Source organism: Ambystoma mexicanum, chromosome 3q (assembly GCF_040938575.1).
Source record: "Ambystoma mexicanum isolate Mex_15411 chromosome 3q, UKY_AmexF1_1, whole genome shotgun sequence".
Classification (NCBI taxonomy): Eukaryota; Metazoa; Chordata; class Amphibia; order Caudata; family Ambystomatidae; genus Ambystoma; species Ambystoma mexicanum.
This window is the reverse complement of record NC_090926.1, coordinates 1,097,416,598-1,097,443,344: the sequence shown is the minus strand read 5'-3', so window position 1 is coordinate 1,097,443,344 and position 26,747 is coordinate 1,097,416,598. Positions and strand designations below refer to the sequence as shown.

At 42.0% G+C, this 26,747-nt stretch overlaps 1 protein-coding gene across 1 annotated transcript in view; it reads right to left on the bottom strand.

Moving 5' to 3' along the window:
- The window catches only part of LOC138447639 (ultra-long-chain fatty acid omega-hydroxylase-like), a 368,008-nt gene that overhangs the window by 194,959 nt on the left and 146,302 nt on the right, over positions 1-26,747 (bottom strand). Inside the window, exon 3 of the mRNA XM_069603846.1 lies at positions 26,053-26,197. Coding sequence (XP_069459947.1) covers positions 26,053-26,197 — 145 coding nt within the window. The remainder of the gene's footprint in view (positions 1-26,052; positions 26,198-26,747) is intronic.

Sequence of the window (26,747 nt, the reverse complement as noted above, 5' to 3'; positions counted from 1 at the left end):
AGCATATTTTCAGGTCTGCATATTGGATACTAAAATGTTTTTTTTCATAATTTAAAATTATCTTTATTACCCCATAAATAGCTATCTGCATCACAAATTTTCTTCTATTAGGAGTATTTTAAATGTTAAATAAAACAGTAAAACCCAGATGGGATTTTATTTAGGCTCACACCACTTCGTTTTCTGGAACTTGAAAAGCTTCATTCATGATTGAGAAAATAAATGGAACAAATCCTTGTTTTGCATAATGTATGTCTAGTATTGTCATGTCTGTTTATCATTTGGTGTTGCACTTTCGAAGTTAGATCTACAAATACACGTTTTATTTTATTTGATGAAAGTCAAGTATTCACAAATAATTGCACTGGCTGTATGACAAGGATTGGGAAATAAGGCAGGCAAGTGCTGCAATTGCAGAATGGGCTCCAACCCCAGCTTCACGCCTTAGCCACAGTGTGACCATGTGCAACTAATTTAACCTTATAATGACTAAGCTGTCAACATTGGTAGTGCCCAAAAATTACAATATTATCAGTACATAGAATTAATGTAGTTCTCAGGGTATGCTGTTAAAAAAAGTGTGAGCCATGGTTTAGCTGGCTACATTTAGAATTCCTTCATGGCCTTTGGTATATTGCACACCACAAAGTAATTTGTAATGGGTGTACCACCAGAAAGCCATGGCTCCCGTCTAATCTCATTCTTTGTTCGTATAGAAGAAATGTCCTTGGTAATTATTAATCAGTGGCTTCAATCTGGCACCTTTATCGGTGCTTGAACACATGTCAATTCTGTGAGGTTGTTAGCATGTTTCATAGCTTCTAATCTCTATTGTGTATTTGTGATAAAGCACATCAAGTGTACCTTACCTGTGGATTCTGCCTTGTGTCCCGTATCCATACTAGAGGCCATGGAACCTCCTTGTGGCTTCTTAGTCATAACTCAAAACATAACCTTCCATATATGGGCCCACCACGTGATGTTTACGGTGAGTTCTGTAGCTTTGCCGGGGAATTTGCACTTGTTCTGTCCGGCTACTGATCCGTGCCCTGCTACTACAGCCAGTGCATGATGCAATGACTGTTATTGTCAACATATGTTTATGCTAGAAGACAAGTGCCCTCAATGAGACTGCTAATGCTGCCCTTCAAATGCCACCTGCTTATTATTCTTCTGCCAGCATGAAGGAGAGAATGGAACTTCTGAGGGAGATGCCATGCTTACTGTAATCCCTGCAGGGGCAGCATATCAAGCCCTGTGTCGTTACTGTATGGGGCTGGAGGGGGGCACCAGAGGGTTTCAGATCCCTTAATGTCTTTGGTTTGGTGGGGTCACATGTGTCTTTACCCCGGGCCCCTCAGCCCCATAAAATGGCCCTGCAATGTGCCTGTGTTTGGCATCTGCGCTTAGGCATCCCGGAATGTGAGGGTGCATGTGGTGCATGCATGATGTTGTAATGTGTATATGAGTGTGGTGACATCACTGATGGTGGAATGTAGTGATGTCAGTGTGTGTGTGGAGTGTTGGGAAGGTTATGTTCTGAATACTGGTTCTAGGAATTACAGTTGAGAGTAAGCTGGCATGAAGGGACGTGCTGATGTTTATCTTCCTGGCAACTAACTACAAATAAACCTACTGATAACTTACCTACTGGTCCGGGTGTTACTTCAGGTACCAAGTTATTGCACATGAGTACGCCAAAGTGCATTGAAGGCAAGGTGAATCTTCACTGCAGCCACGGTCGCCACACAGTGTTCAGCAGCTTGAATGAATGCAGTATGCGGGATGGTCCATGAAAGTCAGACGCGAAAAATGCTGATGTGGTTATGAGAACGTCAGGGATCAATATAACCCACAAAATAATGGGTAGTATCTGAACCACTGGCACTGTGCTGGGCAACCTTCCACACCATCATTTTTTTAGCCCGTCTGCACCTATGCAAATCAGTCAGTTACTCCCCTTAATGGGAGCATCCCAGCCCGAACTTATAGGTCAAGTCCCCTCTGCATGGAAACACAAGCAACCCCAGGCATGTTTCAGGCTTGCTGGGCCTCATCAGTGAGATGCAGCATGGTTCCGTATGGTGCGGCGAGCAAGGGACCCACACCTATGCTAAGCAACCCCAGGCATGTTTCAGCCTTGCTGGGCCTCATCAGCGAGATGCAGCATGGTTCTGTACGGTGCGGCGAACAAGGGACCCACACTTAAGCATACCCTCCTTCACAAAGGGAGACACACTAGTACCAAAATAGTGATAGGTGGAAGGTTTTGAATAACTCTGAACTACTGGCACTGCTCTGGGTAGCCTTTTCCACACCAGTGTTTAGCCTGATATGTATGTGTGTAAACCAATGTCATTTACAGGCAGATCCTGTAGCTCTCCCAGGAAGTGCCACCCACATGAGGTCGGGTATGTTCCCTGTAGCACATCCAAACTGCACAGTCCCTCACTAGTGGAGCTTCTTGCACACCGACTTGGAGAACACCCCCAACTGCCCATGGGGTGTCCACCAGGCCGGTGACTCCTCCCAGACTCTCCAGGCCCTTCTCATGCCAGCAGCTCTTCCACAAAGCGTTTGCTCTAGGTGTAATTCTGCCCCTGATTCTTCAGCCAGCACAGTCCTTTGCTAGACCGTGGGACACCCTTAGAACACACCTGCACCTTTGCCTTAAGCCCTGGGTTGTGGGTCTTCTTTCTGCACCCCCTGCAGCACGTAACTTCTCCTTATCTCAGCACTCCTGGGTCTAGCTTCTGACCCTCTCGTCGCCATTGTTGGATGGAGGCATCAGCCAATTGAAAAAATATAGATCCTTTATTCAGTTACATCAGTAAAATCGTATGTAAGTTTCCCTGCAGACTCACTGGCTCCCACCACCCAGGCTCTCTTCTCTCAACTGCCTGACTCTGGAAGCTCCATCATGAATAAACATTCTAAACATTCACTCAGCATTCTCTCATGAGGTCACACGCACACCTTGCATCCAGCAACCAGGGGAAAGAGCTATGGGGCACGATTCATGGAATTTCTTGCACGTTCCAAAGTGACTTTGCACTGTTGAAAGGTGACTTAGCACTTCTGACACAAACCCTGATTCATGGAACTGTGCAAAGTGTATTTTTGCAGCGCAAAGTCATTTTGAACCATGCAAAAAATTCCATAAAGTGGGGAAATAAAGCAAGATATAACAAACATCTTATCATTAAAGGGTAAAATTGACTATGTAAAGCCACAAGAGGCGTCACTTTCCTTTGCATAGGCAGACCTATTGTCTTTGCCAATGCTTATTATTGAAGGGAAATCCAAATGGTTTTGTGTCATAATTTCTGCAGGACGACCAAGTTCCCTCTCTGCATTCTTCCTTGTGTTTTAATTTCTTTGACCAGCACCTGTCATGATTCCAACTGACACTGAGCAACACACACTGGGCCTCATAGGAGGTCAGCGGTAACCCAACCTCGTAACCATGTTTCGGGCTCCTTGCTTCCCGGTGCCACCGGGACATTATAAGTCCCAGCCGACCAGGAAGCTAGGTGCCAGAAAATGTTAGTCCCCATTCCTGTGAATGGGTTCACAGAAGTACGGGCACCGTTACTAACGGTGGCAGTGCTTCCGTGATGAGTCTGACTACCAGGGACATTGCGCCCAGCAGAGTCCGACCTGCCAGGTGCAGCGGCCCCGTCAAGCATACTCGTAGCGCGACAGTCCGGAACTAGAGTGCTGGTAAGCTTACTGGCACCTTTGTTTCCGGACCGCCACAGTTGTAATGAGGCCCACTGATTTAATGAGGGTGATGCACCCCTCACCCTCCAACAGTGTTGTGAAGCTTCATGGACACAATAACATCAAGTGGGTACAGGTGGTTTTACAGGAGGGGCAAATGTGCCTTTGCTGGTTATGCTGCTAAGATAGATCAGCGGGTTGAGTGCTTGTTGCTGTGTTTGAACTGCTGACCGAACTGCTGACTGCAGTTTCAAATCCTGGCAAGGTTGACTCAGCCTTTCATCCTTCCAAGGTTGATAAATTGATTACCAATTGCGACTGGGAAATAATAATTTATGTATATAAATTCTATGTAAAGCACTTTGGATAAAAGCGCTATATAAGTAACACGTTCTTATTATTAACTTTTAAGCTTTCTCTGCTGTGCTTGACTGTCGCTTGGTTGGGTCAGCAGGCTTTTTACACTGGATGTTTTTTAAACTAGAAAAAAAGAGACATTTTGAGGCTCACTTATTATTTTATTGCTCTATTTTGAACTAAACAAATGTACTACATTTTAATAAAAATGTAACATTTAATGGGAAAAAGCTGTCATGTTTCACAGAAAAATAATAAAAACATTGCCGAATGTAGAAGTGTAATTTGGTCAAATGGCCAGCAGAACAAACATAGACAATCAGTCTCACTGGAGGACGTTTGGGCTAGTGTTACAGAATGCCACCTGACGAGGGTGTGAATCCCCTAGCTTTTGTTGATATGAAATGATACAGGGCACACAGTTTCTGAAAGGGGAATCTGATAATCCCAGTTCATAAAGGACCAATATCAAAGGCATAGGGCATATATGTACGTCTCCTGCACCATTCGACTGACCTTCACTGACTCTCTGCAACCACCAACCTTGAGCTTAATTTCCTCCTATCTGATCATTCCCTCTACTTCCTCCATGACCAGCTTATTAACTTGGTGGTGACTCTCTTGTCATTGTCTTTTTCCTTAATTCACTCTGCAACTCTCACATCTCCATTGACCCGTCTCCCCCCGATTGCTCCATTATTCATTTGAACATCACACCAGTAAGACAGGATATATATATATATATAGCCTGTTGTATGTTGTCATGAGCCAATTTCAGAGACAGTTGCAGAGACAGATATATCCATTATCCATATTATTCAGCCATTTGTATGCATTTGCTAGTGAAAGAGGCTCTGTTATATGAAGAGGCCATTGTTTACACATTATGTTGTTATGTTTGTAATTAGACACACACATATGTGCACTCAGAATTGTACATTCAGCCATGTTATAGTGCTTGGTTTGAGAGAGAATGAATGAAACTCTAGAATGCATGGAATTGGCAGGCTAAACCATTCTGACACAGAAGAGCAACTCCACTGGTTCCGCGGAAGAATTGTTATTGTAAGCAGGAATGTAAACAGTTTTTTGACAGGAAGGTCGTAACTCTTGGCCTAGCAGAAGAAATGAGACGGGCATGGCTTTATCAGGCCCTGGGCAGAGCGCAAACAGACAGAAAGGTGGGAGGCAGGGAGGCAGTGAGGAGTGCTTTGAACACAGACATAGAGGGATTTCAGTGGAGAGAAAGACCTGACAGTGGAGGGATGGGAGCATGGTTTCGTAACACACAGACAGGAGAAGGCCATAGAATGTACAAGATATGCTCTGAAATGTCACGATGCCTAGAACACACTGGACTAGAGAGAGTAGAAGATTGACGTAACAGACCTTTAGGCGCTGCCCGCTTTTAGAAATGCTGGTTTGGCAGAAAGTGTGACGTGACTTGACACTATAACTGGGAGCCTGAAATGAGCAGTAGGTAGAGGCGTTTTGGAGAGAGGCTTTTGGAGAATCGGCTGACATGCAGCTTGGGGAAGCATTCTGGGAGAGCAGAAGAGAAGCATAGTTTGAGATCGATATGGCAGAGTGTTGGCGGGATACCAGACCACTGAGGGGCCAAGCAAAGAGGCCCTGTGCAGGGCTAGCAGAGGGAGCTGGAGAGGAGAGAGAGGCTCGAGTCATGCTGGGAGCGGATTGATCACACCAAATGGGTAGTATGGTTTAAGGCCTAACTGATTGATAAGACACGTGCAATGGGGAATTAGGACAGACACTCACATGGGGAATTAGGACAGACACTCACACAGATCTTTTGGGTTGATAGAAGGGAGATCAGACAGGGATTGTCTCAGAGAGAGAGTGTAATGTGTGGTGTGGATTGGAGAGGAATGCTGACACTTGCCATATGTATTTTTCTATTAGCAGGTGTTGTTATTAGGCTACAATGCATGTAGAATGGTAATAGGTTGCTATGCACGGAATTTGCATTATAGTTAGAACCCATACAAAGAGGGTTGCAAATTTGGGTTTTGCTAGAAGTGCCTATCATGCCTTGCTGTGTATGAATAAATGTATTCCATTGTTATAATTGAGACTGACTTGTGTGTTTTCATTTGTGTCCATTGTTATCTTATTTCTCGTGTCATTTCTTAGTGTTTGGTTTGGTTTGTCATGTATGTCTTATTTGCAGTAACACAGTAACACAGTGCACAACCGCCCTGAGAGATATCTGTGCAGGGTGGGTCTCTCTTGCCCCTTAATTTGATGATGTGAGGCTATCCCTCCTGTTTCTCTTCCCTATTCATGCCATTTCCATTTTTCTGACTTTCACTTTGCTCTTAGGACATCCTTTGAGCAAGCCTATCCTGCTTTAATATTCACACCTTCCCATTCACATCTTCAGAACTCGATCACCTTTGAGATTTGTACCCTCAAAGAAAGCATGCTGCATGACCTATGTCTCTGGTGAAAATGACACACCCCTTCCCTACACCTAGCCTACAAAAAAGTCCTTTGCTGTCCTCATTCTGCACTCGACTCGTACAAAGCCTTCTACTAATCAAACCTAATCTCCTCCCTTCGTAATCACCACCACAAACTTTCATCGGCTCTGCAAGATTGCTCACATCTCACAAGCTAACATGGGTTTCCTTCTCCTTTCTGCTAATAGCTTTGCCTACTACTTTCCTCTAAAATCTATGCCATTCTCACAGCCCTCACGTCTCTCCCTCTCCAACTCTCCTTCTGCCGACCACCTCTCCCCACTCCTTCTACTCTCAACTAATTCTCCCCTAACTAGAGCTAGCATCTATCCTTTATAGCAACACATCTTGATGTCCTATTGACCCGTTTGCTCCTCACATTGTCAGACTTATAAAGCCCTCATTACGAGTATGGCGGTAAGTGGTTACATTGCCAGTAATGGAGTTACAGAATTTTTACCACTACGCCAAATTATAAGGTCAGAAGATTTACTACTACTACTCACCACCGAAAAATCAGCAGAATTACTGCAGCGAAAATTCCGCCACGGTAATTCGGTCAAAAAAGCCCTATTAAGTCCAATGGACTAAAAACAAAAGGGGAATTACATCACCAACGACATTTGCAGTCTGGCGATAATTCCGCCGGACCTAGTGGTGGTAACAGTAATTCAGCTGGGTGGTATTCTGGCAGATTTACCACCAGAATACCGCCCAACTCATCATAAGGCTCTATTAGTTTCCTTAATTCTCTGACCTCTTCAACCTTCGCTCTCTCCACTGGACTTCTTCCAGCCACCTTCAAATCTGTAACTGCAATAGCCCTATGCTTGCCCAAACATCCAGGCAAACTTTAGCCTACTTCCACATTATTCAAATGTCCTTGAGCAGGTCTTTAACCAGATCTCTAAGTAACTTGATAATAATGACCTTGGAGATATACTTCAATCTGGCTTCTCCGATACAAAATCCACCATGACTGCACTCACGAATGTCCCCAAATTGATCTCTGATGCTCCCCACTCAAAACTCTCTTCTATTCCTCTCTGCTGCTTTCGACACTGTCAACCACTCCTTGCTCCTCCGCAATCTCCAGGACCGTGGATTTAGCTAATCTTCTTTCACCTGGATCACCTCATACTTTGACAGTCACTCCTTTAAAATCTGTTGGAACTTGCTAACCTCTGACCACATTCCTCCCTCTGTCAGCGTCCCCCAAGGATCAGTCCTTGAACCTTTGCTCTACACCCTTTCGGTCTCTGTCTTTGGGAAACCTATCTCATCCTTTGGTGTTCACTATCACCTCTTTTGAACCTTCGAACCGCTGCTGCAACCTTCGAACCGGTTCATGTTGCATCACACCAGCAGCGCTCTTCTCTGCCTTTTATCAAATACCAGCTCACCACTGCAGATACCTTTGACTTGCTGAACCTTGGAGCCCTGCAAAGAACCAATAGAACTTCATATTGATCTGATGCAAGCATTGACTTGAACTTCTCGAAGCCATCTTGTCACACCCAGCTCGACCCAGAGGTATCCTGATCAAACAGACTTGCACACACGTCCGAAACCCTTGGACACTTAAAAAGGCACCACTTGAATTCTGCATCAAACCGCACATAGCCCTGTCTCTGAGCCCTTGATCAATGAAACTCAATGCAACTCAAATGAAATATGACCACAAGGAGAGCACAGAAAAGTCCAGTTCGAGGCTATTAAACCACCCAAAATCAAGAACAATGTAGTGTTCAGAGGCTCGGTCACCGGTCAGCTGTCTGTGAACTTGGTGACATTTAAACCTCTTTGGCACCTTTTCCTGAAAACATATAGGGCCTCATTACGAGGTTGGAGGTAGCCATGGCGCTATTAGTGCCATGGCTGCCTCCAAACTCGTTCCGACTGCGCCCTGGTGAATGGAGCAATTACCAGTCCATTCCAAGGTTGGCGGGACCCGTAATTTCCCATTCACCAGGGCCCTTCCCCATTCCCATTTGAGCCCTCATAGGGCTCAATGGGAATGGGGAAGGTGCTAATAACGGTACCGCAAATTGCGGTACCGTTATTAGCTCCAGAGTCCCTTTGCGGGTCCCGTCCTTAACGCCTGGAAAAACCAGGCGTTAAGGGAGGAACCGCAAAGGGAACTCATAGTAGAGCGTTAAGGGATTACCGGCACCGGTGCACTTACTGGTGCCGGTAATCCCTTACTGCCCGCCTCGTAATGAGGACCATATTCTTTAAATTGACATTGTTGAAATTGCTTGCCTCATCACCCCTGCTTAAGTATCAAGAGTGTTATTCAATACCAGTACTGCACTTTCTGTGTTCTCTCAAAAGGGCAAATGATGTTGTGTTAGTTAGTTATTTGCATTTTTATTGCTTCATTAAATTATCATATCTTTAAAGAACCTTGATTGGACATTGTTGTATTTTGGAGTATTTTTACTATTGTGGTTTAGGTTGCTAGGGTGATTACTTCACATCCCTCATAAGAGTACAGCCTGCCCTTTGCTCATGCTACAACAAAAATCAAAGGAGATATACCCATTGGGCTGTGTCTGTTTCACTTTTTATGATTAGGATCCTTACTGGTTTAGTAGTAGCGTGCAGATGAGAAGGCAGGTTACTCACTACTCAACCCTGTACTTCTGCACAGCAGTAGTCGTTTTGTAACACTTCTTATGCCTTACTGACAACTGGCAGGGATTAGATAATTCAACAGAGACAATGACATGGAAGAGAAATTTTGTGTAGTGTGGGGACCCCACCAAAGCTGACTTGGGTGCATGGGGATCTGAAATGCATCAATAATTTCAGTCCCACTGAAAATGTAGCAGTGATGTGTAAGATGGCTCTCACAACCTTTCAACATCAGTCTTACAAACATGCCTTCCTTGAGAGTGTGGGGATCATCTAGGATATGCTGGAGAGGAGGGGGAGGAAGCTGGGGTAGGGGACAGATGCAACAACTTAGAAAGCCATGCTTGAATAGGAGCCACGTGCTGACACACGACGGGGAAAATGGACGGTAGCAATGAAGAAGATGGAGTGAAGTTGCCCAATGAAGTGATAATTGGCACTATGATCTTTGTTTTCTTCCAACATATAAAACACTCACAAAGGGAATTGGGTCATGCCATACAACCAAAAACACCCACTCACCTCTACCCCCATTCGTTTTTGCTTTTTATTTAATTGCACTCCCTTCAGCCACATAACCACTCCCCTATAGTTGCACCAATAAACCTTGCCTAGCAATTGAAAGGTTGATGGGGTTTGGATAGAGTCAATCCCATATGAAGCCAAGGACACTTCTGAAAAACATCAGACTCGCCCTCATGCTCATACAATTTAGAAAAGAACTCAAGACCCACCTCTTCAAAGAGTCTCTCCTCCTCAACACCTAGTATCTGTATTGTATACCTTTAGCGCTCCGTTGCTTAATAACTACCATAAAAATAATAAAAATAATAATAATAAAAAACAATATACAAATATTTCACATATCCTTAAAAGCTAATACATTTAGAGCCTCACTCAGGGCCACTCACTCTAAAAGCCCTATCGTCTCTTACTCTGGCCCAAAAAAGAAAGGTAAGCAAGTTTACCTGTCCCTTCTTTGTATCATGTCTACCTCAAAGTTGGGGATGCTTTGCAAGGAGGCTTCTGAGTGGGGTTGTGGCCTGGCTTCCTCAACTTCCAGTGGGGATTTCTCCTTCGCTGATGAACCCTAGTCTAGGCTTCTTAGAGAAGGTTGTGCTATCTCATATTCTTTTTATTGGTTCCTGCCATCTTAACGTTCAGCAAGACATCATGTCGGCTGTCTTTTGGGAAGGAGGCAGGGGAGGCCTGGCATTGGTCCTCTGGTCCCTCACATCACGTACATACCCACTTTCCCTTTACGTACTCTGCAGTGTGCTTTCAATGGGGGATACATGGAGACAGCCATGCAATTGCCTTTACGCCACTCACCTCACTCTGTGGGCCATGCCCTGTGGCCCAGATAACCCCTCTATGCTGGGGGCATTGATCTTTGCATAGAGAGACTGACCAACTGCCGGGCACCTATTCTGAGCTATTCTTCACTCTCAATCACTTGTGAATGAAGATGTCGCCTTAATCAAAATTGCCAGTGGGCATGTCCACAGGCTATGAATTGTGACCCTATGTGATAGTGCGCTGAGGTTCTCAGCCCTTTCCTATCCCAAGAATCCAAAGTGGTATTAAGGTTATCTTCAACTTCAAGGGGACAATATGGTTAAAGTGCAAGACAACACTACTCAAAGTATTTTCCAGTTATGGTTTCTAAAGCCACCATAAAACAGCTATGCTCTCGAATGACGTTTTGGGAGTGTGTATGTGTTTGGAGCAAGGAAGGAGACCAGAGCAAGGCTGTTTTTAGTTAACAGCATTATGAAAGCAATGTAAGGCTGCATTAGTGACATGCCCACACCAGTGTAATGTTGGTTGATCTAAGATGGCATTGCTGACATATATTGGGGCAGCAGCATCATGAAAGTGATTTATGGTGGCACAGCCAACGTATCTGGGCACCTGTATCATTATTTGTTTAAAGGACCAAGGCTGTCCTATATTGGTGTCATCAGTGTCATGAACCTGTATTAAAGTGGCAATGCTGATGTACATTTGGAGCACCAGCATCATGAATGACTCAAGAACACATCCCTGCTGACATGTATTTGGGCACAGAGGCATAATCATTATGAAACATATTACAATGGCACTATTGACATATATTTGGAGCACCATGGTCACAAACATGGTTTGAACTGTCAATGAGGCATGGATGTGCATGTGTGATGTATGTGATTGAGAGGGTAAGTTGCGGGCATCTGCGAGCAAGGGTCTATGTATATCTGAGAGTGGGTTAGTTGTAAGGGATCTGTATCAGTATGTATGTAGGTGTGTGAGAGTTATGACAAATCCAGGGAATTTGTTCCTTGCCCCAGGGGGGAGCTACCCCCTCTGCACCTTATGGGGGAGCCCAAACAGGGATTTAACTGTACCTTCCTCATACCCCACTTCCATACAAAGGGCCTTTTAAGACAGGCTGGGGTGGTTGCTGACCTGCAACTTTTACAGTCAGGTGACAGCAAAACAATCAACTCTGCAATTCTGCTCAAGAGGGAAACAAGTGTCTCGTGACGTCTGGAGAGGGATAGAGAGAAGAGGCAGAGGCATGAATCAGACAAGACAGGAAGAAGAAGCACTGTGCAAACGTGGAGAAAAGGAACAGAGGAGATGCCGTGCTGGTGGAAGGCAGAGTCAGCCATCTATTATGTGCAGGCGTCAGGAACTGCAGTGCAGCGGACAGACTCAGGAAATGCTACTCTCTGTAGCCAGGCCTCGAGCTGGAGGTGCTTGGCACCACCAGCGTAGGAACAGCAACTACAGGAGTTACAAACCACAGGGATAGGCTGAAGCCGACACCAGACCATCAAAGGAGAAACGCTGAATGCCTATCATCCACCAAGAGCTTACCAAAGGAATCCAAACCGTGAGACTGCTGCGTCGGCCGAGGGAAACCCAATCAAAGAAGGTATGCGAGCTGTACCAGAAACCGGATGATGGGTGGATAGAGCTACTGATACTCCATGCTGGGGTGAGAAAGCCAATAACTCACGAGAAGCTAATATTAAGAAATGTATGGACTGGGGTGGCAATCCCCATAACCCATGCTGTGGTGAGAAAGCCGAAAGCCACGAGGGGCTAACATTGAGAACTGCTTGAACCAGGTAGTAATCTGCATACACCATGCCAGGGTTAGCAAGCCAAATGTTGACGAGGTGCTAACATTGAGAATTGCCTGAACCAGGGTGACAACCCTCCTATCCCATGCTGGGGTGAGGAAGCCAAAAGTCCACAAGGGGCTAAAAGTGAAAATTGCCTGAATCGGGGTAACAATCCCCAGACCCCACACAGAGATGAGAAAGCCAAATGCCCACAAGGGGCTAACATGGAGAACTGCCTGAACCGGGATGATGATCTCCACACCCCACGCCGGGGTGAACAGCTGAAAGTCTATGAGGGGCTACAACCTGAGACAATGGCATCCTCGAATGCAGGAAAGCTCACGAGGGTCTGATACAGGGTCACATATCTCACACATAATAACCCATGAGAGGGAAGATGTTATCTAGTACAGATACGGCCTGGAGGGCCAGACAGCCCATGTGGGGCTAAAAGACAACTAGGAGAAAATGTGCACAACCAAATACAAGATGAACTTTGGGATTTGATACAAACACTTGGCTAGGGGTCCCGAGCTACAAGCTCCCAAAAAAAGAAAGGGCTTAAAGATGTTTTACTCTATCAGGGAAAATGTCAAATACACAAGTGAGATGGGTTCAGAAAAGATATAGTGGAAAACAACTTACTGAGGCAGAGGTTTGTTATTTATGTTATTAGTGGTATGGATAGAACATAGGATAGCATAGCTTTAGACAGAGGATGGAATTTCTGTGAGACATAGTGACAAGTATCCTTTTATTATTTTCTTTAGTTATAGGGGTAGCTTACATTTTCTTTTCTTCAATAAAATGTGTTGAACCACGTCTTGTATGTCTGACTTACAACAGCGTGTGCATGTGTTTGTGAATATGCATGTCCTCAAAGGGGTAAAAGGGAGCAAAATATGGCGGATTGTGGTTAACAACATTATCAAAGAGGTTTATGGCAGCATTGTGAATGCATATTGGGGGCACCAGCATCATGAAGTGACCAAAGGCAACAGTGTGGACATATATTGGGGTACAAGTGTCATGAAGTGTTTCAAGATGGCACTGCTGACATGCATAAGGATAGCAGAGTCATGAACACATTTAAAGGAAGCTATTGATATGTATTAGAAACACTAGTATCATAAAGTGTTATACAATGACACAGCTCATGAGGCACAAGTATAATTAGATGATTTAAAGTGACATCACTGACATGTATTGCTGGCATCAGTGTCATTAATGTGTTCTAAAGTGGCACTGCTGTCATTTATTGGGGGAGCAGAAGCATGAAAAGATGTAATGTGGCACTGTTAAGATGTATTTAAGGCACCAGCATCATGAATGTGATTTATAGTGGCAAAGCTAGTATTTCTGGAATCATACCATTACCCCGACTCTACAATGTTGCCCGGTACTAAAACTGCACCTTTGTGCACTTCAAAAGTCCTGACCCCCATTACTGCACACAAGCAGAGCAGGGGTTGTGGGGGTGTCCCCCACTCTTCTTGGTCGCAGTAACGGGAGTCGTGTGTTGCGGGGGTATCCCCCGCTTTCCATTACGGTAAGTGTGGGACAAGAAAAAAAGAAAAAAGGACTCAGCGGCGTCAGCACCTCCCCACGTAAGTAGGAGGAACTGATGCCGCAGTGGTACAAGGGAGTCGGCGCCGCACACAAGTGCACCATGGTAAAGGTAAGTGCAGTGGGGGGTTGGAGGTTGGAGGATTGCAGGGAAAGTGATCACTGTGCGAAGCCGCAATTGGCGTCGACATTTTCATCGGTGCAGTGAACAAATAGATTTGTATTTCTTGAGGCCACCAGCATAATGAATGTGTTATTAATTGTTAATGGTTACATATTTGTGGGACACCAGCATCAATAACAGATTTAAAGTGGCACTGCTGACATATATTGAGGTCTAGAGACCCAACCTCACCTCATTGGTGATGCCCAATAAGCCCAAAAAATATTCTGGGGTTGCTTGTGGTCTTGTGCAGAAGCGATGTGACCTAGCAGTTCGGCTGGACTGCCCCTTTTGGGTTGGGAATCAGCCTGATTTGTATATGGTCTTTCAAATTTCTGTATTGGCTTGGCGGGCTGACGAATAATGGTGTGGAGGGTTGCCGAGAACAATGCCAGAAGTTCAGATTAATTCAAAACCTTCCAGCCATCACTCATTCAGTTTGGCATATATTGAGGTCAACAGCATCATGAAGTGTTAGTTGCAGTGCTGACATATATTGGGAAAAGAGCCCCAGGAAATTCATTTAAAATGTCAATTCTGATATGTATTTAAGGCACCAGTATCATAAAAGTGATTGATAGTGACAACTATGACATATTAGGTAAAAAATATATTGGGTAAAACACATGAAAGGATATGAACTGGCAATTCTGACTTTTATTGTGACAATACTGATATGAAGTTGATTTAAAGTACAAAGTTTCACAAGTATCAGTGGAGCCAGTGCCAAATTGGCAAGGCAGACATATATTTCTGGCACCAGCATCTTGAACATGATTTATAGTTTTATATTGACAATGCTGACATATTGTGGGGGCACCAGTTTCACAAATGTGTTATAAAGAGATAATTTGAACAAATATTCAGGTCGCCAGCATCATGGGTTATTTTAAAGTAGCATGACTGACGTGATATATATTCGATGCACCACTGTAATGTAACAGATTTAAAGTGGCATTGCTGACATATAGTCATGAAAGTTATGAAAACATTTTAAATTGGGAATGCTGACAGATATGGTGGGCACCAGTGCCATTAAGTGTTTTAAAATGGCATTGCTGACAGATCCTCATCCCGTTGACGGGAGACTACAAACATGATTTGGCCTTGGTGAACAGGGTGTACCTCATCATCCAGGCATGGATGGCATCACACAGTATATGCCTGAATGATGACAAGACTGAACTCATCATACTTGGATCCACTGCAAACCTAGCCAAACTAGACCACAATTACACCAGCTTCAGAATAGACGGGAACCTAATTAAAGTAGCCAAGGAAGTGAAAACCTTGGGAATATACATTGACTCCTCCCTCTCTTTCCATAATCAGATTAGCTCCTTGGTCTCCTCCACGGCTTACACATGTAAGCTCATAAGAGCAGCCAAACCTTTCTTATCCACCCAGAGCTGCATTACATTAGCCAGAGCCCTTATACTATCAAAACTGGACTACTGCAATGCCCTCTACGTAGGAGCTAGCAAACAGGTTATCAACAAAATACAGATGCTGCAAAATAACGCTCTCAGAGCAGCGCTCAGCATCCCTAAGAAAGAACACATCTCCAACACTAGGAGAGCCCATAACTGGCTCAAAACTACAGACAAAATCATGCTCAAAGTAGTCTCACTTACACACAAGTGCCTCAACAACGCCGCCCCCAGCTACTTAGTCAACAGAATAAGCAAATACTCGTCCAACAGACCTACCAGAACCTCCAACGCTAATCTACTCACTGTCCCAGATTCAAACGCACCAAAATGGGGGGCAACAGCTTCCAAGTGAAAGCAGCCCAGCACTGGAACTCCCTACCATCCCCACTAAGGACACCCCAAACCTACTCACACTTTAGGCGCAACTACATACACTGGATAAAGAACAATGATCGCTAATCCCATCCTACCCAGACCCGGTACACACCTTGTAAATAAGTTTACTCGTAAACCTGCATACCCACCTTGTAAATATATATACACTTCTAACCTGCATACTTCCTTGTCTTTATCATGATTGCTGTAACTGTTTTCTACCCGATTGTAATTACTGTAACTACTGCAATGCAATGCTATGTGAAGTGTATCTAAGCTTTGAATAACCTTGCTGCTCCTGCGCCCTCCTACCCTCGGGTTTGGTGCGCATTACAAATAAATAAACTAAACTATATATTATTGACACCAGTATCATAAACATGATTGAGGTGGAAATGGCGACATATATTGGAGGCACCACCAGAATGAAAATTATTTAAATTGGCAATGAAGAATGCAATCTTATATACAGATATAGGCATATATGAATACAGCCACCATTGACACGTTTCCATGTAGTGGAATTGCTGGCATTATGGCCATAGTGAATAACAGTCTTATTCTCTCATCAGAGTACTGGCATATATGAATGCAGCCATCATGCACATGTTTCCTTAGAGTGGCATTGCTGGAATTATGATAAAAGCAGGTAAGATTGTGTTATGTGTGTGAGGATAGGTACCAAATACGGACACAGCTACCATCTAATGTAGGTGTCTCCTGGGAATGTCTAGGTGTATATAGAGGGAGGGGTGACTTGTATGAGGGTGCAGTTGTATCAATGTAGCATTCCTTAAATTCATACAATTGTAAGAAAGACAGAAGTGCCAGTGGTAAATATGGGATGGGATTCCTGCAGCTATCTGACTGATTTTCTTTTAATATGATGTTAGTGAGAGATTGAAGAAAGAGGTGGGTGCAGAAAGTGGCAGACCAGTTCGTCTTGAAGTCAAGTGGGGGTGATTTTCAAGAAATCATCTTTTAGGTAAATCAGTGACTAGGCACGTAGGAGCTTTTGGACTTTTGATTTGGACTTTCACCAACTTCCTGACGAGCACCCAAGTTTCTTTCGTTCAGGTAGGGAAATCCCCATTAGAGTTAAGGACATATAGGTTAATCTTTTCTTTGAATAAAAGTCTGTAGCAATCACCATGGCACCACTTGGTCACTCTTTTCATTCCTTGTCACCACAATACTCAGGAGCTGCTTTTAGCTCCTGCGTATCCAATCTTAATTTCCCTGCTCTCTCTTGTGCCACTGTGTTTTGTTGGTGTATAGAAAACTCAATTATTTCTCTTCCAGGTGAATCTGGATTTCAAAACTCCCAGATTCTGTGCTTTGGCAAGGTAAGCATGTTCAACTTTACATCTCTGTTGAACAGTTTAAGAGTACAATGATGGCAGCAGATATCTTCCGTGATGATAGCAAATACAACATCTGTAGTGCTGGTGGGAGAAATAGCATACAAAAACAAATGAAATTCAAGAAAAACTATTTAGTTAAGAAACAATGAAGTGGAATCATTTCAGGATCTAGCCATCTCGTTACAGGTGTCTTTTTGCTGCATTTATCGGGTCAATCCCCTTGTGCACGTCTAACACCCCACCACCCTTCTCTGCCCCCCAGGGGTCAAGTCCTAAAAATTAAAGTGGGGGACTCATCAACAAACGCAATGGGATGTGACGTTGCCAGAAATTTGCATATCAAAGCGAAATATGTACATTTCATTAAATTGGCTTTGCATAACCACCCAAATTGAATAGGACAAATGGCGTTTGCTTTCCATAAAATCAACACAAACACAAAACCAAGACAGGATATTTTCGTCTAATAGTGTTTTTGAAGACGTTAAACGGTGTGCATGTTTTAAACTTCAAGAACCAATACAATTGTTTTCCCTGGGACTTGCAGTACCGAAATTGGATATTTCACCTTTAGTTTGTCATTTTTCATCAGGTTATATAGTGCAGTGGTGAAGTGTCCGGCCTACAAACCTGATGACTGCAGTTTCATCCCTGAGGGTGGCTTGAATTCATAAATTCAAAGAGGACATCCAATGTTTCTCTTTTAGCTAGAGGGGACTGAGTCCCCCCACTGAATAAAGTGGGTGGACTCCGTCCCCCTGCGTGTACCCTCGACTTGAGCCCTGCCGCCCCCCACAACATAAAAAATATATGTTTTTAATCCCTAAACCGGCCCCACACTAAATAAAATGCAGCTAAAAAGGAAACAAAATGGCTGTTTTACCAAATGCAGTGAAAGTGTCAACGATGTGGGAGGGTACCTAATTTCAATGCACCAAAACCTTTGAAATTCAGTGAAAAATATTTAGATGAAAGGCCATTAAAGTGATGTGTTACCTCAACAAAACACCAGAAATTCAGCAGTTGTTGGAAGCTGCACCTCATTAACTTCAAGCCCCGTATCACAACCCATGAGCACACTGAGGACATCACATATGACATCACTGATTACATAACATCACGTATAACATAATTTCTGAAAATACCTATTGCATCATTGAAGAAATACATCACTAGAAACTAGAGCACACTGATGACATTACGTGTGCCATCAGTTATGACTTAATTGATGACTGGTAAGTAGTAAAAGTGCAAAATATGTCATAGTTAAATAAAAACCACTATACTACAAATTGAAGCAGAATTTAGATTCACGTCTAATAATTCAGATTACAAAATCATGTCACTTTTTAACCATAATATTCTGCAAGTCGTGAGTCAGCTAGCAATGGATGAGTTTTTCTAAGAAAATGATTTTTCAGCGTATTTGTATAATTTGAAATTCTCGGCCCTTAAATTGGTATCTTTTGCATGAATGCCATGTCTACTAATTTGAACACTCAAAGTATTTATCTATTTTGTGCATTCACTTAAACATTTTTATATAGCACAAACAAGTCAGCGAGTGCATCAGAGCACTGTACAATGTGAACATCTACAAAATATAAGACATTTAAAAACCAACAGTGGAAATAAAACAAGTCAATCGTCAAGACAACAGAATATAAACAGGAAAGCAGAAAAATTAAAGAGCAGCATTCCGGTGCCAAGATTTTAAGCCTTTTTGAAATGTCAAGTAATGTGGTATCCGGCATATTTTAGGTGGAAGACCATTCCTGCAAGCAACAACAGCACCAGAGAAGGATCTTTTGATTGAAGCTGAACTCTCAGACCTAGGGACTTCAAGGCGTAGAGATTCCCAACTACCTGTCAGCCAACTAAGAAGGATCTGGAGATAGATGGCTTTGTAAACAATATAAATAGTTTAAAAGAAAATCAGAACTCAAGCAGAAGCCGATGGAGACTTTTAAAGAGTTTGGGTAATTTTATCAAATTTTCTGGCTCCTTTTATACAACCGACAGCAGCAAAGAAGACCGCTCTCAGTGGAAACAGTGACGATTGAGGAAGACCTTCTCAAAGTAAATTATCAAAATCAATTCTAGATAAAAGCATGTGTTGCACTAAAAAGCAAATGTGCCTAATAGAAACAGAAGGTATCATAGATCTTAGAGAAAAAAGATGGCCATTAGCAGTTTTAACCAGTAAATTAAAATGAGGAATTAGCGTTAGTCGAGAGTCTTAAATAAAACATTTTGCCGAACAAGAACATTCAAAAGGAGCCCCTGACATTTTTGGAGAAGTATGTGAGAGTAAAGAAAGAAAAAATTGAGCCATCCAAACTTTTGTATCGTGAATTGCGAAGGCACATCACACCACATTCAGGAGAAATGTTGATGTAAAATTCTGTATCATCACCATATTGGCACATGCAAACTTCAAGATTCACAGTCAAATCCCCTAAGAGGCCCATGTACAAATTAAAAAGAAGATGAAACAGGCTTGCTTGCCCCTGGAATACTCCAAATGGCCAGGTAAGGGATCAGATTGCACCTGCCCCATGGTGACGACTATCTGTTCATGGCCAGGAAGAAAATAACAAAACCAATCTAAAATCAACCCTTGTATTCCTATCCTTTGCAAAACAATTTCAAAAAGTACCCATGGTCAATCATGTCAAATTCCACAGACAAATCAAGCAGACAAGAGCCCCTGGCACCCGGAATCCTAAAGGCATCATCTAGAATGAGTAAAGTGGCAGTTTCTACACTACAACCAGGACAGAATCCAGATTATGACTGTTTATACAGTCATTCAGTTGATCTGAACCCACTTTTTATAAGAATTTTCCCCAAAAAGGCAAGGAGGTCATTGGACAAAAAATTCAAAAAACAGTCTGTTGTAACTTGTTTTGTTTTTTACAATGCTTGTTTTAAGATAGTCAGGATACAGCCCTGTAAAAAAGTAAATTGCCCTTCTGGATATGTCTAAAAGTAATCTGTATGGATGCAGTCAAATGTTAAGAAGTCCACACCAAAATCATGTTAAGCGCGGTGATGAATGGAATAGAAGATGTGTGTAGTGAAATTCTGAGTTGGCCATAGTCCAGAGACAGTAATGTAAATGGAAGGGAAGAGACTTCCAAAACTATTTGATTTCATTTCACAACAAGCCAACTATGCATTCAACCAAGAAAGTAGACCTCTACCAGGCGACATGGTAAAATGACATGTAAAGGTCAATCTGGAGGAAATATGGTTACATGTTTGTTGTTGTCTGTGATGCCATAAGTGTGCTCTAGTTTCAAGTGATGTCATTGATAATAACAACTACATCACTGTATCTTAAGGACAGAAACTTGTACAAGTCGGGTTGTTTGTATTATACCAATAGGAAATAGGCCATTAGTAGTGTGACATCGGAATCAGAGTGTGAGTTGTACACACAATGTAAGATCCTTATAGAACATCTGAAAACTTGCCGTACTTATGGTATTTCTACTTGTGTGGTTTTAAGCATAATGTATATGTTTTATGTACGATGATCATTTTTATGATTGTTTTATGAAATTTAGAATCTTAATAAAATTTTGTGATAATTGATACCACTTTTTGTTGTGGGAAGAGTGTTTAGTGACACCTAAGTAAATATCGGACTGTCTTTTTGTTTATTCAAGTGTATGCGCACAGAGCAAGAGGTCTGTTTTATCCCTACCTGTGATTCAGTACTGTTTTGAGAATAGAGTTGTTGGAGACCAATAGGGTCTCGGAGGTTAACGTGACAAGTGACACAAATTTGTCCTTGACTCTCCCCGATTTCACGTAGTGTATATAGAGACGAGCTAAAGGGTTCTCATGATGGAATCCGAGAAATGTTTAGCTTATGATGATGAGTATGTTCGAAAGTTAATAGAATCTTTACCAATAGGAGGTCTCAATAAAGATTTAGAAGCATTCGATAAAGATGACCAATGGGATGAATTGGTCCAGATGAGGAAGAGACTCATCCGTACAGAATTACATGCCATCATTATGCTAGAGGATGTCAAAAACCAGGCTTTACCTCAAGGTCTTACTGTAAGAAATGAACCCAGATTATTTTTAGACAACCCAGAGTTCAAATTAAAATGGAGCTATATTTCCAATAAATGTGGCCGGGATTGGCTAATATTAATTATCGAAACAGCACAAGAAACAGCTAAAAAAATCGAAGTAGATCTGAAGGACTTAGAAGAAAAAATCAAGAGTAAATTTGATGTGGAAGCTTTTAAAAAAGGCTTAGATAAGCATCTTAAAGAGATGCAAGAATTCAAGAATGAAACTGTCTCTGAAAGAATTAAAAGAATGAAGAAGGATATTCTTAATTTCTCTCACGAAAAAGCTTTTCGTTATACTAACAAAGACTATAAATTTGGAGAGCCCGGACCCAATACTAAACAGAATCGGAGAGTACGGTTCGGGAATACATCGTATAGTTCGAGTGGAGGTGGCTCCTCGGACTATGACGAATCCGGCGATACAGATATTCCCAACAATAGGGGTGGAGGCCGTCCCTTTAGAGGTAGAGGAAGAGGTACAAGGAACAACAGCCAGAGGGGGAATAACCAAAGGCAGTCTTTTTTAGGAAGAGGAGGAGATCAGAGACAGTGGGAACCAGAACGGATGCAAACAAGGAGTTACAGGGGTTGGTAGTGAACCTTTCAGATACTCATATCACTAAAAAGGAAGAAGTACTCAGTAAGGGTTTGAACTTTGTACTCACCAAGTTTCATAATCCTTTTGAATTTAGGATTGAATTCAATCAGTTCATGCGGAAAGTTCACCTTAAAGAATTCTTTATGGATAACGCCTTTGATAAAAGTGATAATTGCAGTGGTTTGAGAAATCCCTCCGTTTCTGTGCACCTAGCAGTGCACAATCAGCTGAATGTAAGGTTTTTGAAAAAAAGGTTTTGGAAGAGGTAACTAAGTTGGAAACTAAGGGTATTCCTCACCATTCTAATTTAAGTATAGCAGAGCAGAAGATTTTGAAGAACTTGGGGGCAAATGATAAGATTATTATTCGCCAAGCAGACAAAGGAGGCGCTATTGTCATAATGAATAGGAATGATTGTATTCAGGAATGTGAGAAACTGTTATCTGACGAGAATCATTACCTTAAAATAGATAGAGATCCCAGTAATGACCTCTTAAATATCATTCGAGACAAGGTACATAAGGCAGTGGATGAACAGATGATTAGTAAACAAGAGGGTGAATATTTGACAAGAGAGAACGGGCGGGTACCCATTTTTTACACATTACCTAAGATTCACAAGAGTTTAGAGAACCCGCCGGGGAGACCTATTGTTTCGGGAGTGAGTTCCCTTTTGGAACCACTTTCTAAATTTGTAGATTTCTATTTGAGACCCTTCATTCCTATTATGAGAAGCTATATTAAGGACACCACTGATGCTATCAACAGAATAGAGGGCAACACATTTGACCCCACGGTTAATTTACTCATGTGCTTAGATATTCAAGCAATATACACCAACATACCCCAGTTGGCAACTTTGGAGGTAGTGGAGGAAACTTTATTGAAAAGAGATGATGGGCACCCGGTAGCCAGTTCTTTCATAAAATGGTGCACAGAGATGGCCCTCACTAAAAATTTCTTCCAATTCATGGGACAGTTCTACAAACAGATTGAAGGGACAGCAATGGGCTCAGCCATGGCCCCAAATGTCACCAATCTGTATGTCAACATGTTTGAAGAAACGGTAGTTTATAATGAACGTAATCCTTTTCAGAATAACATCATCTGTTGGTTACGTTATATAGATGATGTTTTCGTCATTTGGAAAGGGAACGAAGAGAAAGCAGACCAATTTTTACAATGGCTCAATCTACAAAATAGATATCTTAAATTCACTAGTAATATAAGTAACAAGGAATGAATTATTTAGATATCAGTATATACCACCAGAATGGATTACTTTTAGTTCGACCATATACTAAAACAACTGATAAGAATGCCTTATTACATTTCAAGAGTCATCATGCTCAACATGTGAAGAATAACCTCCCATTTGGCCAATTTTTGCGGTTAAAGAAAAATAGCAGCACTAATGAATCATACGAGAATGGAGCAAACAATCTGATTACCAAGCTGGTACATCGGGGATACCCGGCCTCTCTGGTAAAAAAAGCAGCCAAGAGGGCCTTTAATAATAATCGTGAATCCCTCCTTGACCAGCAAATTCAAAGAGAAAGAAAAACAAAGGAGAACCCTTTAGTATTTGTCAATACGTTCAGCAATCTGTCATATAAAATTAAGGGTATTGTGACAAGAAATTGGAACAAGATCATGACCAAGGAAGTTGGCAAACCCATTGTAGCTTTTAAGAAAAGCACCACCGTACGAAATTTGATAATGAGAAATGATGTGAGTACCAAAAAGAGACCTTTGCAACAAACAAATCTATGGGGTTTACCCCCTGTTGTTGGACATTTTCCATGCGGTAATTGTTCTATGTGTACTCAAACAAGAAAAACAGTAAATGTAGATCTGGGACTGGACAGGATGTGGAACATTAATGAACATACCAATTGCAATACTAACAATGTGATTTATTTGATTGTATGTCCATGTAAACTGATCTACATTGGTAAAACTAATAGGAAATGCAGAACTAGAATGATTGAACATAGGAGCTGTATCAGGAATAAGGTGGAACAAGCGCCTATGGTCAAACATTTTATAGAAATGGAACATTCATGTAACGATTTCGAGTGGTGTATTTTGAAACAAGTCAAGGGACAGTCACAGATGGCTATCAACAGAAAATTATTACATCTAGAACAAAAACTTATTTTTTTGTCCAAAAGTCACATTAGGGGTTTGAATGAAGGAGTCGAATGGCATAATGCCTAATTAGGTAAATAGAGAATATGGACAATGGGGTTCTTCAATCTAGTAGAATATCTATGAATTCATATTCATATTAGTATAATAACTAGATCTGGAATTTCTGACACCCCTTGGTGATGAGGATTTAAGTTGCGATACCCATCTGGGGTCTTTTTACCCATGATTTGCGTACAATGAAATGTAAAGTTGATGTATTACAAGATATTGTGAATGGGAAGAGTGTTATGAGTTTTTGACACCTTGAAGTTTGGCACATGACATCGGGGGACCCGCCAGGGTTTTTATGACCTGTCTCCCGCACAATGAAATGTTAAGTTGATGTGTTACAAATTAATATCTATGAGAATAGCGCTATGTTGTACAGCTGAAGACACAGTTCCCTTTTTGTTTTCGACATGGAGACTGATTGTGTGGTATTTGTATCTTTGTTCTGCTATCTGGTGTTGATTCAGACTCTCCGTGGCCTTGTTGACTTCCACCTGGAAATAGAAGTTTAGATATGAAATTTGAGAAGTTGTCCCAAAGGGTGGGTATTTGTGTGCCCTAAGTCACGTCAATAAAAAAAATAAAAAAATAAAAAAACGTTTTGGTGCGCGATGATGTCATGACGTCACGTTTTCAAGCCGTTTTTACCCGCGAAAATCGCGGGGCGCCAGATCCTAGCAGGAACACAGGATTGGTGCTTCTACGGGTTGGTGGTAAAGAGAAAGGATGTTCAAGTAAGTGAGGGCAGAATTTGGATGAATAAATCCATGAAAAACTCCATGGTGGAGGTGACATTTGTAGAACTATAAGGACTATAGAAATCTGAATGGGGATCTATCTCTTACAGGAACTTGGCCATATAAGGGGAGTGGAGTCTGGTACTCACCAGTATATAGGAGGAATCCTTACAGAACACTTGGGATCAAGATGTTCAGCCATACTGTAGCATAACCCTGCTTTGATATAGGTAAGACTTTGAACCTATTTTTTAGCCTAGGAAGTTGACATATATGGGAGGTTGTGTTAAATCCCATATCTTTTTGCCCTATTTACACACTACTAGAGAGAAGGGAGAGATAAGGAAGCGCTAGAATACCTGAAGAAATCGGGAATCTACAATATTTAACTGAGAAAGCCCAAGATTCATGATTGAGCAGAGAGGTATGTAATTTAAGACATACTCTTTACCCTTGGAGGGGTGAGGGTATACATGTTTTATGTAAATAGAGATTGATACTCAATGACTAGATACTAATAGGGTGTTCACTTTTTGACCAACAGAGTTCTCCCCTAAGAAAGAAGAATTTTAAAATTGCGGCACAAGACAATTTCCCCTGAAGAATGTCCTACATCACTGTATCTTAAGGACAGAAACTTGTACAAGTCGGGTTGTTTGTATTATACCAATAGGAAATAGGCCATTAGTAGTGTGACATAGGAATCAGAGTGTGAGTTGTACACACAATGTAAGATCCTTATAGAACATCTGAAAACTTGCCGTACTTATGGTATTTCTACTTGTGTGGTTTTAAGCATAATGTATATGTTTTATGTACGATGATCATTTTTATGATTGTTTTATGAAATTTAGAATCTTAATAAAATTTTGTGATAATTGATACCACTTTTTGTTGTGGGAAGAGTGTTTAGTGACACCTAAGTAAATATCGGACTGTCTTTTTGTTTATTCAATTGATAATAACAAACCAGTGGCTGTGCAATCAGGGGCTCAGAGTTGAGGAGGCATAGCTTGCAACAACAGACACATTTCTGTGACTTTTTTCTGTGTTACTCCAGCACCTTACCTTCGCTTCAACTAATGTTTTTTCACTGAAAAGTTATGTACGGATAGTGACAGAGAAAGAAGAGGGATACAGACAGTGCAAAAACGAAAAAGAGAGACATAGAAGAAGAAAGAAAAACAGAGAATTGTGACACGCCTACCTGGGGCTTGGAGCACACATTTGATGTAATCCGGGTGAAAGATCCGCACAATGGGGACGCAGAGACTTAGCCACCAGGCACAAATGTAAACATGGGTCTTCACAATGCCATTCACAAACAGCAAGCCTTCCTCAGTGTTCGGGATCTGCAGTAGTGGCCCCAAGAGAACAAGCATAATGAACATAGGGCAAATAAGAACCAAACATTATTTTTTTGCTTTCATAAAGTTATGTTAGATTATAAACATCCTGCTCCATCAAGCTATGTTAGCCTTCATTTACCAATCTAGTATGGCAACATTGTCTATGCCATCATTCTCTTGGCACTTTAGAAATCCAGCCAGCCCTTCAAATGTTAATATACATCTTTGTGATCCCAAAATTTCGGCATGAAATCTTCCTTCATACAATCTGCCCACAACAAATTAAAACAAAAAGCATCACATATTCTTAACTGATTTAATTTAATTTGTGTTGAGGTTATATATCCTACAAAAAGAACACAATGAAATTGTTTGGCAATGTTTGCTCCACTGCACAGCCCAAACTGCTTGATGGATTTGGACCAGGCCCGAAACAACTTGGACACAAAGCATTGACTCGCAATCCTTTTGTGGTTTAGGGCTATTCTGTTCAGTAGTTTTTTAAATATTTGACAGAGAAGGGATTGCCCTCTTCTCCCAAAATATAGCTATA